Raw genomic sequence first — 15,301 nt, forward strand, 5'->3', positions numbered from 1 at the left:
CAACACTTAACATCAATAATACGGATTCAAATTTTGACAGTGGTTGTTTCTATCCCTAACTCACATTTTAGAACTATTTCAAAGCACTAATGCTGGGTTTTTGTTTCATCTGCAAATGGTAAATTATGCCTTTAATGAAGACATCAGCAAATTTGTATTTTGCCATCACAAAATCTGCAAAAAATTGACTCAAACAGTAACAGGCATGGACACAGACCTTAGTAAACAGACATAACATGATTTTATTTTCACTGTTACATTGACTCTCAGATTGTGTATAAATCCACCTACAAAACTGTCTTCACTCCTCAACTATGTGTTTAGCACTACATTGTAAATCATAATGTACTTCTACACATTCAATAATAATCAAACATGATATGTGAATCACAACTATATGACATGATGTCTTTGGTGTATCAAAGTTTACACTAAGCATGTTTGCGCCTTTATGAACGCAATGGAAATTACACAAGGCAGTTGGTGTACAAGTGTAGCGTCGTGAAGAGCTGGTCGTCTGACAAAGGCATAGTCTACTAGTGTGCTACGTTCAATCTTGTTATCAGGAAAAGAGCACTGAAACATTTGAGACACTATATTTCTGATTCTTCTGTACAAGGAGTGAAAGCAAAATCTTTGTAGACTTCATCAAAGAGTGGTACATTTCCAAATGAGGTAAATATACAAATATCAAGATGGGAAAGGAGGGTTTAGTGTCGGCTGGTTGACATTTTCATCAGATTCATCTCAGAAACAGCGGGTAAGAAAACTGAACTTGGATTGAACAAGGCATCACCAGAAAACAGTAAATCCTGAGAATATTTTGGAAATGTCGTCCTGTATGATATATACAATGTACTCTACAATTTGACCCACCAAGGAGGTGTGATATTGTACATCTACACTGTAGGGGGGGGGGGGGGTAAAAATTACGGTCTTACTTATCCAGGGAAGCTTCTAAGTGTCATGGGCACTGATCTCCGTAAGGGCTCTTCAGTTATTACAAGCTGCAAGTGTTATCTCACTCGTAGCCCTTCCCCAAAGCGGTGCACAAGTGGCAAAAAACTGATACAGTGCAACACACTGATTTCTATGCAATACACTTTACTCGGTGGAGAATCACCTTTTGAAGCTTCGTCTTGCCAACAAGCTCTGGTTCTGTGATCATTGGCTACTTATTTACCATGTAAGACCTGAGGTGTCAAATGAAGGGTAACATACATTGTACAGTGTATTTTATAGATATGTGTGATGTTTCACTATGTGGGCTTGTACTATCATACTATCATGGCATATTCAACAATTTACTTCAGTGATCAAGGAAACAGTTTACAAAAGTCAAGACATCTTTGCAAAGAAAACAAAAACAGACAAACATGAAAGTATAAAAAATTGAGAATTTTTCCTTCTTGATCCCCCACATGCACAGAACCATGAATAAAATTTAGACTTCCATGCATTTAGATCACAGAACTGCTGTGCAGACATTTTAACGATGAAGATTGTTATTTCACCACCATAACACACCTGCAACACAGGTTTCTAAAGTGTAATATTTGACACAGCTTTCATGTGCATCACACATCAAGCCTAGAGGTCTTATTGCTCAGACACGAAAGACGGTCCAAATTATTCTACATCTACATGTGGAAAATGTTTATGAAACAAAAACAAATAAAAAACAAACAAACTTTGAGCCTTCAGTATCAAACTTGAAATTGGATCACACACCAGGTACGTGAAATTGTCCCTTATGAATTTCCACTCTCATTATGACGTAGGCATTAGTTCCTCTAACTAAGCTGCATAGTAAAAAAACAACAACAACAAAGCATAAGACTACATTTCAACTTCTACAAACAATACTGACACTTGTCTATGAAAGGGCTGGTAAAAAGAGATATTTCAACATTAAACTGTTTTAACTATCCCGGAAGCTTGCCCTCGGTTTTAGTACTCGACTGATAAATAGAGTTTGTAAAGTCCACAAATACGTTGCTCTCTAGGAAATATGCAAATACATGTTTTCTTAGTGTGAAAAGAGAAGGGTTTAATAATTGGTACAAAACTTGGTAGCTGTGATCCGACTCTTCTTACTGTTAAAAAAAGAAAGGATGCATACTACATGATGTTTGCATATTTTGTCACTTTTACAAAACACAACAGATTCTTCTGTCTCTCACACAAAAATAAACTAACTTTGCAAAATATCACAGATGGTTTCTAACATGTTGATGAGGACTTCCAAAACTTTGCCTGTGCTCATGACACATGTACAAACCAGAATGACAATCTGTAACTACAGTTACAGCATTTAAAAGGGTGAGAGAATTCCTGTGATGATATTGTCCGTGTTGCATAAATCACACACAATATGACATGTCCTACTTCACATACAGTATGAATGACTCTACGTAGACCACACGACCCTTACAACAAATGCAACAACAACTTACTTTGAATATGCCCTCGGACTATTTTCGTGTGATTACGTGCATGCTGGGTATGTCTACAGCTATCATTAACATTCATTTGGGTGGCGGTTTTACTCAGCACGCATTACAACGAAGAAGTTCAATAGCATCAACCCTTCGACGACTACTTTACAATATAATGTAGCGCAGACTGGGTATACATGTTGTCCCAGTGAATGCTAACGATAGCCATATGCAACGGCCAAAAGAAGTTGTGGAGCTTGAACCCTCGACCTCATCATCAAGCCCTGTAAGCATACAACCACAGAGCCCCTGGGGTGATGTCAATCATTAACATCCCCATGGTAACCACAAAGCCCACATGATATCATAACTAAATTTGTAGATATTTCGGCATATCACAAAACAACAGACAAAAGCTTGGATGTACAAATCAGATCTATTAAAAGTATATATTCATTGCTCCCAAGATTGAATTATTTTGACCTAATTCCTTGAACATCTCTTCTACCTGCAGCTCTTAATAAATACTGATTCTGAATCATGACTGTCAAAAAAAGAATAGAAAAAAAAATCATGGTGATGCCATTTAGGTAATAATACTACACTAACAGAATAAACAATATCAGTGACGCTCTAAGAAACATATCATACATCATACACAAGTAAACATAGAAACATCATTTCTACTTTGGCCAGCATACAGTTCGTCAATCATTCTGGATTGCAGAAAGTCTACATCGGTGAGCAGGCATAATGGCCAACTACATGGTCTCAGCATCTGTATATGGTTAGCATTAAGTGAAAGACTAACAAATTCTACGCAAACGTTCATCACATGTAGACATACCCTGCTATTTATGGATGGATAGCTTACGACATAAAAGACTCCTTAAAGGGATAAACGACAGTATTGGATCTACCCATCACTTAACAGAAAACAAACACCAAAAGCATATCAGAATTACTCGATCAAAACTGTAGTACTACATGAAGGTTATTAATATTTGCATTTTTGTTATAAGAGACATTGATTAACTAAAAAGTTATTAGTAAGTAATTAACATTTAATGCACCATTCCCTTTACAAAGTGAATTACTACGCATGATTCCAGCAACCCACACAAACTGTTTCACTTTAAATATCTTTGTTATTCATTATTTTCATTTCGTTGTTGTATTCATAATTATCGCCTGACAAAGCATTTTAAAAGTCTGCCACTGATCTCCTGATATTGGCAAAACTTCATATAGACTCATCAGGATACAGTACAAGATATAAAAATCAGACAAGTGCTGTTAAAGCACAATTTCTTTTCTCTCTGAAAAATGAAAGACATTGTAACTTTCTAACCAGTATCAATTTGAGGTGTTTTAACTTTTTTTTTTCTAAACATTTACCATGATTTCATATCATCTACAGAAGGTCGTATCTTACTGAAATGAGGAGAGACAGTATTCTTCTAACCAGTTCCTGTGACGTTGCATAATCATACTCCACATAAACCTCTGGTTCTCTTTGACACAGCGCGAATACACATTTGAGGTGAGAAAAATCTGCACCTTGCATCATTCAACAACTTTCTCTGCCCTTTGAGAAAGGAACAAATACACTCTAAGTGTTATCAAGTGGGAATACACTACTTGCAAGAGGCTGTTTATACACGATTCATTCCTTTGAATTTCAGAGGAATCGACGCGTTTTTGTGTGATCCATCGCAACCCTTCAGAACAACTACCGATATTTACATAGAAGAGGTTTACAGGAGTCTCTATACTATGGAATGACATCTCACTGGTATAGACTGTACATCAATCTCAAGTATTCCACTTATTACAGTTCATCTTTCTCCGTGTAGCTGCAGCCCTTCATGGAAGGATCAGCCAAGCACGAAACAAACCACCAAATAATCCTACGCTTGCATATCTATCTACCCAGGCTGGCCCTGACGACGTCCTAGCAATGCTTGTAAGAGCTTATAAAATATGATCGAAAAACTTAACATTCAAGTGGCTCTACGAAACTTGTGCACGTCATGACCCATGTCCGTGCGGTAGACGGGGTCGGGGTCACGTCTTAGACACCGTTGGTCATGACCATGTCGTAGGACGGAGGGAGGCTCGCGCCATTCAGCTCAATTCCATTGCTGGTCTCCTTCGTCATCAGCCTCACATGCGTCTCATCGTCGAAGTCGGACTTGAGGCTATTCAGGAAGCGCTGCATAGGGGTGACAGCCGAGAAATACACACACAAAAAAAATGAGTATATGATTCAGTCACGTTTCTACTATGAGTTTTGAAAAACTTAATCAGATTTGGGCCAAGATGCATGACAAACGTTTCTCTAGTTTTCAAGTATATTTGTTTTACTTGCCCTGCCAACATAAAGAAAGTGCAGAATTCTGCTGAAATGTTTTTTTTTTATTTCTCGGATTTGAAGAATGCAATGCTGAGGTCTGAAAGACAAAAAGCAGCAAAAGAAGAAGGAGAAGGAGATAATGTACTAGTATATGTGAAGATGACTGACCTCTTTCAATGACCCCTTGGAGGTCAGTAGGGTGTGTATGGCTCCAATAGGGAGCCAGATGATAGACAGGAGGGCCACGCACCAACCCAGCCCCTGGCACCATTTGGGGTAGACGTAGTCCCCGTAGCTGACCGGTTTAAAGTCCACAATGGAGAAGATCAGGATGGCCTGTAGACAGATGGGGGGGGGGGGGGGGGGAGACGAAATGTGATGAAGAGGTTGTTGTTTTTACTTTTCTTCTTCTTCATCTTCATCCAGCACTAGTCATCATCCCCAACTATTGCATCACATAATTTTTACTAGGACTCGAAACACATCGCATTGGTCATCATTCCCATCTGTAGCATCATTTCAATTAAGACTTTTCAGTTTAATTTTTCAGTACTGTTTAAGTTTATCATGACCTCTTGCAGCACATAAAAATATAGGTACATAGGTTCTGCACTTTTTAAATTGATGGATTATTATCAACATTATCATTCACTCCCTTCAAATCAAAGGGTTTTTTAGTTAATGGGGGGGGGGGGAGGGGATCTAGATGATAAATCAACTCTGGGTCCATCCAACGTAGCCCAGGTCACTCTGCTTGGTATCAATTTACAGCACATTGTGGCTTATCACAGTAAGCTAGGGATGACTGTATTTCAAGCCATTAATTTTCCTTTCCATTTTATAGCAAGGAAATGCCATAGGATCTGATATTTCGCAGCCTCATCAACAATGTCAGATGTGAATATATTGCAATGAGTAATAACAATTGATAATCTTCTCTGGTTAGTCTTAGAACCAAGCCCTTCTAAAAGGATTAATACTCTGGGTAAAAAACTTTAATGCTGCAATGCATATTTGTTTGACATGAAGATGGTTTACAATTGGTCAGGATTTTGTTGTTTACATATTTTGAATGGCATGACCATGAAAAGAATATAAATTGCATTGCAATTGGTTTGTTATCTTTTTATATTCTTTTGTAAAATTATTATCATCATCATCATCATCATCATCATCATCATCATCATCATCATCATCATCATTATTTCACTGCTTAATCTATTATTATGTGGGTACAGGAATAGGTTGGAAGTGGATTTGGTTCTGTGATGATTTTCTTTTTTCGGGGAGGGGGAATTTCTCCCCCTTCCACTTTTTCATTCTGCTTGATCATCTCTGATGATTTCCCATACTCTTTACATTCCATGGGATAATGAAGCATCCTTGTTGAAAACCAAATGTTCAACCGTGTTTTTTTTTAAATTAATTTATTCATACAGATACTTTTTTTTTCTCACTAAAAATTTCTCACCAAGATGAGGACAGGAGAGACGACAAGCCAGCAAGCTCTGAAGTAAATATTAGGGTAAGACCCCGTCATCGCCTCAATGTTCCTGGCTAAGCGATTTCCACCTGATGAGTAATACAAATGCAGGGATGAGAATAAGACTTTTCTTGAAGAATATACACATAGACAAATAAAAAAATTGTAGATCTAGATTAATTTTGACTTTTTTTGGGTGTTTTTTTTGGCTATGCTCGGGGGGGGGGGGGGGGGGGGGGGGTTTAGACCCGCGTCATAATCTAAAAGATTGTGTCATAAGATTTTTTGAAACAATCAATTTCTAATTTTAATTAATTAATTATGCAAATTAAGCTCAAGGTGAAATTTTAGCCTAATTAAAAGCATTGAGAGTCTAATTTTTGATCTGTAAATCTGTTTTAGCATATTCAACAATTGTACATCACAAAAACTTCCAAAACTCATTTCAATTCTTATGTATTTTATTGTTTTCACAATTTCTTATGTATTTCCTTGTTTTTCAACTTTTGTTTTTTCTTTGTTTTTTCATTGGAAATTGTCACTGACCACTTTTCTACCATAATTAGCACAAAATTAATCAATGAAAGTGATTAATTGTAAAAATAATCAGGTTTTTATGCCTTTCATGACAGAGAATTGTTTTCCATAGGAAATGTACACAAAATCACAAAATTGTGCCCGTTTTGGAGCGACATTCCGTTACAAAAATGGGCGTGGCTTCGCAAAAGTATGCGCGGATGTTGCAAATTTGGTCTCAAAAGTTGCGCGAGACTTGAACGAAGAAAGTCAAGAAGCCTCGCGATGAGGTCTTCTCGCGTTACAGAATTATAGCGCGAAACGTCGAGGGGGGCGCGGATTCCGCCCCCCTGGCCCTTTTAGGGTTAAGGCAGGTCAAGACAAGTTTTTTTTTTTTTAGTGTTTGACTCACATTCTTTTCCATTTACAGAAATAAATATAATCAATGACTGCAAGTCAACTATGAAGTAATTCTCTCACTAGAATATCATCCTTGTCATACACGGAATATCATCATTGGAGCGGAATGTATATTGTACATTGGTGGCTCTAACCCTTGTAGGCAATCAAAGCAACAAATGGTTAAATCGTAAAGCTCACAAGTAATGCTGCCTGAAAAATAGATCTTTGAATGCCTACTTTTAATTTTCTCCCCAAAAATCAATCTATTTGAAAAAAAAAAGAAGAAAAATCAGTGAAAACATGTTGTCCTTTTTTTCTTTTTTTCCTTCCATGATAACCTACATCAGGTTTCCATCACAGGGTTCACTCAGTCTTTTGTGTGTGGAAATTAAAGACTTTCCATCAAACAGTGACAATGAAACATAACTATAGTGGACAAGAGCAGAGAAGGGGACAGTGTATAAACCATGACTAAAATCATGCCATTTTTTTTTTTTGTGTGTGAAAATACTAAATTCCTGCTGTAATTGAGACTTAAAAGATGGATTAATCCTGTAGCAACTGAAGAATCCATACATAATGGCTTATGATTCCCTAGAAGATACAGCAACATTACTCTTATTTCAACAACTTTCTAAAATATGTAAAATTGCTCACTATGTGTTTATTTTTGTCTATTATTATAAGTTATGTTTATTTGAAAGCCTATTAAGACTCTACCAAGAGATATGTGGGGCACAGAATTCTGACATACTTTTGTTGACCTTTTTGACCTCTTTCTATACAAAATATATATTCTATATAAAACAATAAAAATGGTAAAGCATAGAATTATTTTCAAAAAGCAGACAGGCCGTTTCGGGCGTTCTAGGGAGTAATAAAATGGGTGGTTGCGGGCGGTTCAGCTACTTATGGGTTAAAGGAAATAGAGCATTACCATAGAGCCAGCAGACGGCCACGGCTTCAGCGATGGCGATGAAGAAGAGAGAGACGATGGCCGTGTACCAGTCCATGATCTGGAAAAAGTACATTCCTCCCTGTTTGTGGTGAGGAAAATGAACAAATTCCGTCATTAGCTCATAACAACAAGGTAACATGTAATGAAATTTGGGCATTACTCTGTGTTGGTAAGCATTCCTGAGCAAAGACACACACAAGGAGCAGGAATCTAAGAGTTCTTGTGGCTGCTTAGTATGGTATTTGACATTTTACACACAACGCTCCCTTGAGCTAATTCTAATAAAGAAATTGCCGTGCTGGACCACAAGAAAAAAACACTCTGAAATATCCCTGAGTGTGTGTGTGTGTGTGTTTTTCTTTGTATGTGTGTATGTGTTTCAATTCATCACATATCTTTCTCTAACAAAGTATTTGTGAATACATTTAAACAACCCATTCCCCCCCCCCCAAAAAAAAAAAAAAAAAATGGTATCTACAGCAACACACATACTGATGGTGACTAAACTGTGCAGCTAATTGAAAATGGAAACATTACGTATACTAATTCTTTTACTATGTCGCCATGCATATTAATTGTAGAATGACAGAATGCACTTCCATTTACACTATATTATCACTTTCACAATGTCATCAGAGTAATGTGCACTATCTCCCAGAGTCCCATTCAATACCATCATTCTGCTTCACAACAACATTTGCAATCATTTAAGGCAACAACGATTACAGCTACCAGAAATGGCAACCAGAATGTTTGCGATGGACTGGAAGATGCCAGGCTGTTGCCAAGGAAACTGGGAATGACCTGAGACTCACCCTTGTGATGTTGGGCAGACCCAGGAGGAAGGAGATGACGCAGATGTAGAGGACCAGGACCTCCTTGCGGTTGAAGTAGAACTGGCGGAGTTTGGGGAAACCGTCACTGAAAGTAGCCACCACCACCTCAACCATGGCAAACTGCAGGGGAATGATGGGCACAGTCTCTATAAGCTGCTGTCTTTATCATTACTTTTCTTTACTGTTATGTTACTTTCTGTACGGAATTATAATGCCCATTTCACTTATGCAGAAATTACAATAAGAGCAATGATAACATTTATATTAACAATTACTATACTAATGATAAGAATGATTATAAGAAGACAATGGAAAACCTACAATACATTGTAAGGAATGTGTTGAATACCTTCTATCATTCTGAAACAACTCTGGTCAAAGGTGGCATTTGGCATTAAAAACTAGAAATGTCGCTACGGCGACTGGTGTATGCCTCCGCCATAATACATGGTTCTCCTAATAGGTCTATAGTACAATGTCTTGACAATGTGTGTTGACAGTTTCACACAATTGGCAAAATATCAAAATGACAGGTTTGCCACAAATGTGCTGAATGTTCACTTTCCTAGAACTAGGTTCAATTGGATGAATGATTAAAACGTCAGAGTGCAGGTATTTGGGGGAACTGATGATTTTCACTTGACTTTTGACCCTTTTACAAGTTTATGCATTGAGTAATTTTCAAGGTATTGAGAAAAAGTATAATTTCAGTATGAAATGGTAAAATAGTATTATCGAAACCTGGCCTTTGACCTTTGACCCCACAGTTCCAAAGAGAATCACTGTTAGGTAGAACATGCATAAATATGTAAGTTTCATGACAATACCTTGAGTTATTTTTGAGATATGGAGGAAAAAGTGCAATTTAGCACTTTCACTTGACCTTTGACCTTTTGACCTTTGACCTTTTGGCAAGAAACTTCCCACAGAATATATATTGGGTTATACATGCATACATCAAGTTTTAAAAAAATCCTTCAGGCATTGCATAAATATAAGGAAAGTAGTTATATTTTGAGGAGTTGACCTTGACCTTTGACCCCTGACCTTTGACCCATGACCCCAAACTTCCCTAGATAATCACTGCCCATCGGTACAAGCATATATACTAAGTTCCATGAAGATACCTTGAACCATTTGCAAGATATGGAGAAAAACATGAAAGTTCAATTTTTTTTTTCACAAAATAACCTGTGACCTTTGACCTTTGACCCTGTGACCCTAAAATCCACACAAAGTATCATCCCCCAAGGATATACCCTCATACCAAGTTTGATGCAAAACCACCACACGGTTCTTGAGATATCGACAAAAACAAAACGGGACGGACGGACGTACAGACGTACGGACGTACGGACGTACGGACATAGGGACGTACGGACGTACGGACGTACGGACGTACGGACGGACGGACGACCCGAAAACATAATGCCTCCGGCCACTTCGTTGGCGGAGGCATAAAAAAAAATAGTGTGTCATACACTTGTATTTCCACCAATGCTACCAGGCAGTCACTAAGGAGGAATACAGAGATTTCTTAAAGTATGTCTCCTTTGCATCAATAGAGTATCTTCCTACCATCTCATTTCAGAGAAGCCCAAATCACATGACTGTATTTTGAATTTTCTTGGTATGTCCGAAACATGCAGCATCATTACAAATTGCAATAGACCAATTTCAAGACCATAGGGACCTAAAGACTAGTGAAACCAGATCAGTTCAAAAGGCTCATACAGTGACAAGCATTTGTTTAGTACCAGTTAATTCTTATCAGAAGGTAGTAGATCTCCCAAGTAAATAAACCAGATTACATTGATTTCAGAGGCTGATCTAGAAAGAATGAAAAAAAAAAAGGAAAGGAGAAAGACAGATAAAGAATACAAATCAACAATCATGGAAGGCATCGATAATTCAAGGGTTTGTAGAATCACACAAACTGCTGTTCCAACAAAAACATAACCCACCTCCTATACTATGTGTATAATTAACAATCTTCCAACCCAGCCACCCTCTTTCAATTCTCGCCACCTCAACCCTCCCCTAAAAAACATAGTATGACCCCGACTCACCTGGCTGTCAATACCCAGACAGACAAGCATGAGGAAGAAGAGGACAGCCCAGAGCTGAGAGACTGGCATAGTGGTGAACACGACTGGGTAGACCACAAACACTAGGCCAGGACCTGCATGGTGGAAAGAAAGGAGATCCACATTAACACTGTTAGCACCTCATGAAGAGTAAAATGGAGCTGCTGCTCACCAATGTTGCACGTACGTACATCACTCTCATACTTGGTACTCACGCAACTGGAGGGCGTTATTTTGGAGGGTTGTTGAATTCAAGAACTTTTATGACTCTTGAAATTCACAAAAACAAAACCCCCACAAAATATTTGGCATCGTAAGTGCTTTGTTTTGTTTTTTCAATTTATGAAAGCAAACTCTGCGATGGGTGCTGTAAAATACTTCAAGTGCCACTACGGAAGAGTCAGTTACTATCATTCATTATCATTGCGTAAGCAAAGTAAATCCTAATTTTGAATATCAGTGAATCAAGCCTGGAAACAACCCTAAGTGCTGAAAATTTGTCATGGTGTGTCTGACTATTGCAAGGTGGCCTCCCGTCATAACGAAGTCCTCAGGACCGGCAGTGTTCTTTTGTTATATCAAAATTTTGTTGTAACCGCACAAAGAAACAATAAAAAACAAAGAGTGGATAATGTTGGGGCCTGAATTTTTTACTTCGTTGTAACCGCAATTTCGTAATAACTGTGTTTGTTATAACGGGAGTGCACTGTATCGGGTGATTCTCGAATGTTTGTCAAATGTAGCATCTTGTGCTGACGACCACCTACTCCCCTTCCTCCTTCTTACCCTCTGTGATGACTGAATCAATATCCGCATCCTGGACCTTAGCGATGTAGCCAATCACAGAGAAGATGACAAAGGAGGCAAAGATACTTGTGAAGCTGTTGATACCGCAGATGGTCAGAGTGTCCCTGCAGAGTCAAAAGAAGAAAATTGAAAGATTAACACGATGAGGTAAAAACTTTCATAAAGGGAATGAACGCTTGATATTCTCTTTCCGCTTGATATTCTCTTTCTTCTCCTCTTGGGAGAAATCACACTCAAAGGCCATCGGCTCCCATTCGCGAAAATTTCGTGCCGCGATTATTTCATGTTTTACAGAATCACTTCTTTAGCATTCACATTCAAACAACAGTTCTTGCTAATCTATCTTGACATATAAATTATAACAAAGACCTTCGCTGTTGGGTCAACAGGTATAACAAGATGGTCATGTTATTTTTTGACCCGGGCTTCGTTTATTCCAAGTGTTACATGCTTCCTTGATTGTTTTGACTACTACAGTTCGGTCGCCACCCTAATTTGGCCTAACTGCAATTTAATGTCAATCGAGACTCTGTAGCCTCCTTTCTAAACCCACCTGAGGAGGGAGCGGTTCTTGAACTCGTTGTAGCTGGAGAAGGCTATCATGGAGCCGAAGGCGATGCCAATGGAGTTGAAGTTCTGGGCCGCAGCTGCTTCCCACACCTCCAAGAAAGTGATGAACAAACACAACAATGAGAAATCCACCAGTTTTGAATCCGCTGCTTATACATGAATCTTATCGTCCTGCACACAGTCTTTTGGAATTCCAGGAACTTGTAAAAAGTGGATTACTGGGTATGGTGGTAATTTTGCTTAGAGACAGTTTTGCAAATGGAAGTCAGACATTTTCACGTGTCGAATTTCTCGCTTTGTGACCTTTTTCCATTATTATAAAGGTTCAGAAGAAAGAGTGACTTTTCAAAAAAAAAAAAAAAGAAGAACATAATGTGTCTACTCATACAGACACGATCGAATTCTCACCAGTTACATTAACATCACAGAAATATCTGATACATATACTGGTCAACGAATCAACTTACAATATGGGGGACGGTGTTTGTATTGTGTAATATCAATTGCCGCCAACAGTGAGTTAAGGTTGACATTGCAAGAAATCTGCAAGTGCTTAACCCCTTCTGTACCAGGGCCTTTGGACAGTGTGTACAATGCTATGGGGTGTTCTGTGCCACTTGGCATTCCAATCACACAATGGAAAGAAAAAAAACAAACAAACAATCTATTTGGTGTATTTATAAGAAAGGCCTCGTAAGTTCAAATTTCTAAGTGTGTATACATGCATTCAGTATATGTGACCCTGCATCACAATAAAGAGCAGATCCTGAATGAGAAGACTTTAAGCTTCAAAATGATATATAACTCAATTCAAATGGGTTATCAAGAAATGAAAAGGGGACTCTAAGACATACCTAATCTCACTACTCTACCAAAAAAAAAAAAAAAAAAAAGGTTATAGAAAAACTGCTGAAAATGCACTTTCCCATTCATTTTATGCTCCCAAACTTAAGAATAATGTTGAAGAAGGGTAGCTCTTTCAGAATATATGAAAAGCCTAAAACTGACTTGGTGGATCCGTTTCACCTTTTTTGAGTCCTCGCGTAAAATCAAGGTAAGTGACTTTTGTTTGTTTTGTGATGCAAGGTCACATATATATAACTTACGGATGCCTGCTTCAGCAACTCCCACTTGGGCCGAAGGAAGTACAGAATGCCGTCCCCTGCACCATCCAAGAGGGCGCCATTTATGAGCAGCACAAACAGGACCAGGTACGGGAACGTGGCGGTGAAGTACACCACCTGACAGACACGATTATCACGGAACAAAAAAAGCATTAGATTTCGGGAAACCACTCAGACATATTGCGACATATTGCCCCATAGTGAGCAAAGTTGCATTTCATACATTCAGTGCTTGCCAACAATGAACGAAAAGCACATGTGTGTGTATATAAATATATAAATTTTAAAAAATACATGTACAGCTGCATATGCTAGTATTTTCTAACAGCAGGGAAAGGAACTGGTGTACCAGTATCTGTATTTTGAATGAAATACCTGCGAGAGAGGTTTAGCCTAGGTATGACCTGCTCATCCTGCCGTGTGCAATGCTGAATATATTGCACTGGGAAATTTTGTACAATCAAATCTTTTTGTTTATGCTGGTCAATGGTCGGAGGGGGGGGGGGATTATTTTTTTCTTGCAAGTCAAAGGTGAAGTCATACAAATAATGATAAATATTGACATCAAGGAGAGCTTGCAAATGCAAAACTTTAATGATAATGAGCACGCAGTCTTCCAAAATTTATCACCTGTGTAAGTTTACCGCGCACCATGGAAAAACTTGAGGCGACCAAACCCCCCCCCCCCCCAAAAGAAACAAAACCCAACTATGAGCTCATCCATGGAAATGTACAGTATATAATGTTTTGACATTGAGATTTCATTCAAAGGCAAAGTATCACACCCTTACAGGGGCTACAGATTTAAACTGTATCATACTGATATACTTTAAAAGCTAAAAAATATACACCCACCAAAAAAACAACACAAAAAACAAAAAAACAAAAACAAAACGAAACAAAAAAAAACCTCCAATAAACTGAAGTCTAGGAACGGGCGATTTCATGGCACTACAATGGTACCATCATTTCTAAGAGAGTTCAAGTATGGATCATTTAGTTTCTGATTCTTTCTTGTCCATCACTGATGGACTAAAGTCTTTTCCTGCTGATATCACTAGTCACCCCTTACCAATCCCCCCCCCCCCCCCCATTGTTCAGACTCCTTGGCCATGCACAGTAGAATTCTTTACATCAGAGGGTCTCACACTGCCTGTCAATGATATCATATTTCATAAAATTTTCATACATGATAAATCATATTACAAAATCCAAGGTTTACATTCTCAGCAGATACTGGTACCATGTCTGGGCAATGGGCAATGGGCAATGGGCAATGGGGAACAAAGAAAAAACAGAAACAAAACCAATAATAAAAATTTCAAAAAAAAGTTATATATTAAAAGGACAGAAAGAAAGAAAAAGAGAGTGAAATAAAAAAATATGTCTGAGGGAGTTAAACGAGCAAATGTCACATGCATCTGTTTTACAAGATGCATTGAACATTTCAACCTGCTTGCAAGTTCAACAACTTGAGCTCAGAGCAAATCCCAGGGCCGGAAACAACAGAGTTTTCAAATATGCCTTTGCCTGGCTGACTGGGGAAGTATAAACAGTGCCGTTTTGGGGGGACAAAACTGGGTCAATGTTGCTGTCCAACCTCTGAAAAGTACAAACAATTAAAAGTTGCACCGATCAAGGTCAGCGCAATGCATGCTTGGTTTCAGATCAGAGATCCAGAGCAGAGGCTTTGAATAGTGATGAGCTTTTAGTGAGAGCTTCTG

At 38.3% G+C, this 15,301-nt stretch overlaps 1 protein-coding gene across 1 annotated transcript in view; it reads right to left on the reverse strand.

The window, feature by feature from the left end:
- Positions 1-218: 218 nt before the first annotated feature.
- Positions 219-15,301, reverse strand: part of LOC140227571 (sodium- and chloride-dependent GABA transporter ine-like) — an 84,750-nt gene continuing 69,667 nt past the window's right edge. The window contains exons 6-14 of the mRNA XM_072307987.1: positions 13,560-13,694; positions 12,437-12,543; positions 11,863-11,987; positions 11,059-11,171; positions 8,969-9,109; positions 8,133-8,232; positions 6,266-6,366; positions 4,963-5,130; positions 219-4,653 (exon numbers count right to left, since the gene is read on the reverse strand). Coding sequence (XP_072164088.1) covers positions 4,513-4,653; positions 4,963-5,130; positions 6,266-6,366; positions 8,133-8,232; positions 8,969-9,109; positions 11,059-11,171; positions 11,863-11,987; positions 12,437-12,543; positions 13,560-13,694 — 1,131 coding nt within the window. The 3' untranslated portion in view covers positions 219-4,512. The remainder of the gene's footprint in view (positions 4,654-4,962; positions 5,131-6,265; positions 6,367-8,132; positions 8,233-8,968; positions 9,110-11,058; positions 11,172-11,862; positions 11,988-12,436; positions 12,544-13,559; positions 13,695-15,301) is intronic.

This window comes from Diadema setosum, chromosome 4 (genome assembly GCF_964275005.1).
Source record: "Diadema setosum chromosome 4, eeDiaSeto1, whole genome shotgun sequence".
In the NCBI taxonomy this organism is placed as follows: domain Eukaryota; kingdom Metazoa; phylum Echinodermata; class Echinoidea; order Diadematoida; family Diadematidae; genus Diadema; species Diadema setosum.